This window comes from Trachinotus anak, unplaced genomic scaffold, assembly GCF_046630095.1.
Source record: "Trachinotus anak isolate AG129_WGS33_773 ecotype Australia unplaced genomic scaffold, CSIRO_AGI_Tana_v1 ptg000020l, whole genome shotgun sequence".
Classification (NCBI taxonomy): Eukaryota; Metazoa; Chordata; class Actinopteri; order Carangiformes; family Carangidae; genus Trachinotus; species Trachinotus anak.
This window is the reverse complement of record NW_027273871.1, coordinates 3,196,270-3,201,718: the sequence shown is the minus strand read 5'-3', so window position 1 is coordinate 3,201,718 and position 5,449 is coordinate 3,196,270. Positions and strand designations below refer to the sequence as shown.

Genomic DNA, 5,449 nt, shown 5'->3' with positions numbered 1-5,449 from the left:
TTGTAAAGGAAGTTTGTTATAAAGTGAGAATGGAGCGCCGCTCGGCCCGTCTGCAGCTGCTCCCAGTGCAGCGTCATTAGGCTGAGACAGATGTGTGTCACAGCTGTAAGACGGACCAGCTCCTGTTCCAGATGTGGCAGGACCTTTAAGCAGAGTAGCCTTGTTTCTGTAACGCCATGAGCAGATCCTCCAATTGGCCAATCGGATATCATAACAATCCTGCCGTGACGAGAAACTGCTCGTTCATTGGATGTCGTTTTTATGATGTAATGGTCAACTCATTACTGATTGGTTGTTCGTTCACCTTTAGTTTAGTGCACGTCCCTCCGCCATTGTTCCGGAATACGAGAAACCTACACAAGGTACAGTGCTCTTTGAAAACACAGACCTAACTTTATACTAATAATCTGTCATTATGCGGTCGTGTAACCCTGTTGTGCAGCCTCTGTTGTCTGTTAACGCCTCTACGTGTTTACCTGTCGTGCAGGTCTCATACGTACTCTTCACTTGATTTCACAGACTTCGTGTTCATGCGTGGTTTGCAAAATTCCCAGTTTCATCTCATGTTTGATATAGTAAAAAAAAAAAAAAAAAATTGTGTAACTGCAGAAATGAAAGCCATTGTGATAAGTTGTTAAAGTAGTGGAGTCAGGGTTTAGACACCCTCCAGAGATCAGAGGTCCAGTCAGCACCATAACTAGAGAGGCTATACAATACATATAATATCCTAACCTCCACTCACTGACTGTTATTGCAATTAGACATAACGCAACAGTTTTTCAAATAAGGTGTCACAGCTTCTGTTATTTAAAAATAATTTGGATTTGAATTTTGGGTTAAGAAAGGTCAATATTTGCTGTAATACTAAGTGTGCAAACATCTTTATCTGTTGAACATTTCAGCAAATAAGCCATTAAATCAATCGTGACTAAATTTAATAACACAGTGTTCTCATTCTTCTTGTCTTCGTGACCTATATTTCATTTGCCAGATAAAAATCAGTCAGTTTATTATCAGTAATGTGTCGGATAAATACGAAAACCATTTAATACTGTCGGGCAGCCACAAAGTCAGGTTTTAAGGGAAAGCAGTACATTGCTACAGCAACTGATGGCAACTGATGGCAATGACAGATGGTGGAGAAAGTGAAAGGCCTCTTACAAGTTCATCAACAGTTAATTATTTATGACAAAGTATACCATAGCTGTATTCATATTTAATGATAATACTCAACATTTATTAACTGTATATACAGTCTGTAAATGTGTTCAACACTGATGAAGACATGTTGAGCTTGAAAGTTCATCTTGACCTCAGAACTAGTAGATTTACAAAAAATTCTTAACTCAAGGTCACCTTACTAGATTTCCTCTGGAGCTTTCTGAACGCAGTCATCAGAGTGCATCATTCATTCATCAATAGTTGCACACCCTGTTTTGTATAGTGTGTTTTAAACTATTAACCATTTATTATATATACATCTTGTAAACGCTGTTCTATACTTTACAGATTCAACCATGGATCTTGTGCTGAATGTTGCTGATTATTACATCCTCACCCCCTATGTATACCCTGCATCGTGGCCTGAGGAATGGGCCCTGCGGCAGATTATCAGCCTGCTGGTGCTGACGAACCTCGGGGCTGCAGTCCTGTACCTGGGCCTGGGGGCCATCAGCTACTACTTCATCTTCGACCACAATCTGATGAAACACCCACACTTCTTAGAGGTATAAAGCCTGTATCTTATTTATGATTCATGCAGTGATAAACAGGGTGTCAGCACTGCAAAGCTATCCATTTGAACTTTGTATCTACCAGGGGTGGAAAAATGTATAACAAATCATTATAGTGCACATCTGGCTCTCCAATCTCTCTCAAAGAATTCTGTGTCTTTTGTGTGTATTTGATTTCTGGATGTGATGACTCACACAAATAGGAATAAATGCACACCCTTTAGACAGTCTTTCCTTGAAAACATTTGTGGTTTCGCACTCAGCTGTAAACACAAAAAGTGAAGTAAAGTCGTGAGAAGAATGGAGGAAGACGGCTTAATAGAAAAGTTCAAAACCTGTCTATTTACTCACAGAAAGTTGGTTTTAGACTTTGTTAGACAATCCAATAATCACTTGGGCTGAAGTGTGTTGAGACCTTAAGTGACCTTATGCTTACTGAAAATGTAAAATTAGAATTTGAAAAATAGGTTCAGTAATTTCATAAAACAGTAGGGACTATATTATATTTAGCAGATGGTACTCATACAGGAGTTAATTAAATACAACAGCATAATATCACCACAGCAAACTAGACACTAGAAACATTACAGATGACTTGAACCAATTGAATAACAGCATACTTTGATAACATTCAAGTGCAATGTCCACACAACTATCAAGATTAAGCTCTGATTATCACCTGAGATTTTATAATGTGGATACTAGGGATGTTATTTTATCTCTTTATATTCTCTGTTTATCTTCATTTAATATCTGCTTTATTTCAAATATATACTGTATGTCTTTTTTCCCTCGTAGAATCAGGTTCAGAGGGAGATCAAATATGCGATGACCTCTCTTCCCTGGATCAGCATTCCCACTGTGGCTCTGTTTTTCGCTGAAGTTAGAGGATACAGCAAACTGTACGACAACGTCAACGAATCTCCGCTGGGTGAGTTCACCAGTTCTCACTTGTTCTGTAATCCTAATGTTTCCAGTGCTTTTGTCATCAGGCCCAGATTTCTTGATGGTGACGTGGTCTGTGTGCTTTCAGGTTGGCCTGGGCTCTTCCTGAGTATGATCTCCTTCCTGTTTTTCACTGACATGTGTATCTACTGGATTCATCGCTTCCTACACCATAAGCTCATTTACAAGGTGAGCACATCTGTGGTTTTTGTTTGAACTTAAAGGTGCAGCTTTCCCCTTGATTAAAGGCCTGTATATTGCATTTTAATTTCAGCATAACTGTGATTGAGTCCTATTTTATTTGTCCAGGTTTTCATTTCCATACGGCACTTTCTTGTTACCTACTAGCCAACATATTCACAGGTACCGATATATCTGCAAAAAGATAATATCAGCCAATAATATTGACCCAGCTGATATATCGGCTCTACTCCCCCCTGTTGAGCCATTATGTTTTGATGGCCATAGTTTTACCCTCTCAGAACCAGCTGCTGTATGTGCCAAAATAAAAAAAAATATTTGCAAAATGATTTTGAACTGGTAATAAGTAATTTAAGCAAAAATCTCTGATCTCTTTGCTCTCTCGTCCTAACAGCTGTTTCACAAACCACACCACTTATGGAAGATCCCCACTCCCTTTGCTAGCCATGCCTTTCATCCAGTGGACGGCTTCATGCAGGGCCTCCCATACCACATCTACCCCTTCTTTTTCCCGCTCCACAAGGTGCTCTACTTGGCCCTCTACATTTTCGTCAACATCTGGACCATCTCTATCCACGACGGTGACTACCGTGTCCCCGGCGCTCTGACCAGCCTCATCAACGGCTCAGCTCACCACACCGACCACCACCTCTTCTTCGACTACAATTACGGCCAATACTTCACACTGTGGGACCGCCTGGGAGGCTCCTACAGGCACCCGTCGGCTCTGATGGGCAAGGGTCCCCACGATCTGATCCGCAAACTTCAAGCAGAGGGGAAGCTGGGAGATGAGAGAGTGAAGGCTAAAGGGCAAGTGAACGGACATGCTCAGAGAGGAGTCATGTGTAAGGAGGAGTAACAGTAGGGAAATTACAATTAATTACTGAAAGCGATCACTATTTTTGTAAAGACAATGTGCTGCACCCATACTCAGCTGGAAAACATATTATTAGAATTTGAGTGATTGTTCTTGCCAAATGAGCTATTGTGAGATTTTGAATTCTAGTGGATAAGATGCCCGGACATGAGCTACTCTGACGCACCAGTCATGCACCAGTCATCTGGAACTGGCATAATAATCTTGCAGTGCTTATAATTGAAGGGAGTGATAAAGTGACCAAAGTAAACCACACAAGAGTTTAGCACAAAATGCTTTTTACAGAGCAATACAACAAATCTGAGGAGCATCAGAAGGCTGGAGCTAAAGGAGCTGCTACACTATCTGTGACCGACACTAACTGTGAATGGTAGATTAACTTCAGAGTTAAGGATCAACTTTGATTTAACAAGTTTAAACTCAAGATTCAATCTGAGAGAATGTGACTAACCATCACCTGCTTTAAAGGAAAATTCTGGTATTTTTCAACTATTCTCATAATCGTGGCTGTTCTGACTAATGGGTCACGCCAGCTTTGCACTCACCACATGACTCCAGCAAGCAGCTCGAGCCTCATAAATCTTACCAAATAAACTTGAATCTCACTACACTCTCAGCTGTTGTAGTTCACTGAATTAGGTTTTACTTGCTGAGCAACTGACTGACTAATACTAATAATATAAAATGCAAGAATCTTCCTTTAAATCTGTCCTCAGATGCACAGAAAAGTTGCACCATCTGGTACAATTTAGTGATTTCAAGGCCAAAAGGGAGAGAGAAATAGCAATGATAATCTATACCTTTAAAAAAAAGAAAGACATCAGAAATTGTGTTGACTGGCCCATTTCAGCAAGAATTGTTCATGTAGACTAATACTGTGTGTGAAGGTCATAATTACAGATGATCTTGAAGATATATTTTGTATTCAGTATCAATACAATGTCAGTGATAGCAGGGACAGGGATATGAACTTTAGTTAGTTTACTGTAGTTTTAACCACAGTTACACACTGGAGGACCATGGATCTAAGATTACACTTTTTTGGTTACATAATAATTACAGTTTTTGTCTTTGCTCCGTCTGTTGAGGTGATTGCATCATCACTAGTATGAGAATAAAGCACCTTTCCCGCTTTTATTGTTGGTACAAACTAATATGTTTTTTGGACTTTTTGGTTATAAACAAATATATAACAAATAAATACGAAAATGTGGTTTGGAAATACTAGTTTGTCATAAAGTTGACTCCATTCATTATTTTTTTCTGCTGTTTTCAGTCCCATCTCATGGTCTTCATCAGCATATGGAGTTGCTGTGTTGGTTTAAAACTCAAGCAAAGTTTATTGTTGGTCTGGAAAATTGTAGTTTTACAAAACAACCCAAACTCAAGGTCCACTGACTAGCTTTTCCCTGAGCTTTCAAAGATATCAGTCTTCATCCACAGATTGATCTTATTTTGCCAACATGAACAAGATGCCCTTAAAGTGTTATGGATGAAATCTTAATGGCACAAATCCATCTCCATGACAACAGAGTAAGCTCCACCTGCTGATGGAGACTATGTAATATGGTTGAGAGCTCTGGGAAATGTTAATTAGTGGACCTTGAGTTGGAAAAAATATATTTCAAAATAAGTATTTACAGCTAATTGCTGTTTGTAACCCGTCATGCAACAAAATCACCATTCCTAATAA

At 39.4% G+C, this 5,449-nt stretch overlaps 1 protein-coding gene across 1 annotated transcript; it reads left to right on the top strand.

Moving 5' to 3' along the window:
* Positions 1–212: 212 nt before the first annotated feature.
* sc5d (sterol-C5-desaturase) lies at positions 213–4,983 on the top strand. Its single transcript, XM_071505913.1, has 5 exons — positions 213–362; positions 1,510–1,727; positions 2,532–2,664; positions 2,767–2,867; positions 3,274–4,983. Exons 2-5 carry the CDS (start codon positions 1,518–1,520, stop codon positions 3,736–3,738), a joined length of 909 nt encoding a protein of 302 aa, XP_071362014.1. The 5' UTR covers positions 213–362; positions 1,510–1,517; the 3' UTR covers positions 3,739–4,983.
* Positions 4,984–5,449: the final 466 nt, after the last annotated feature.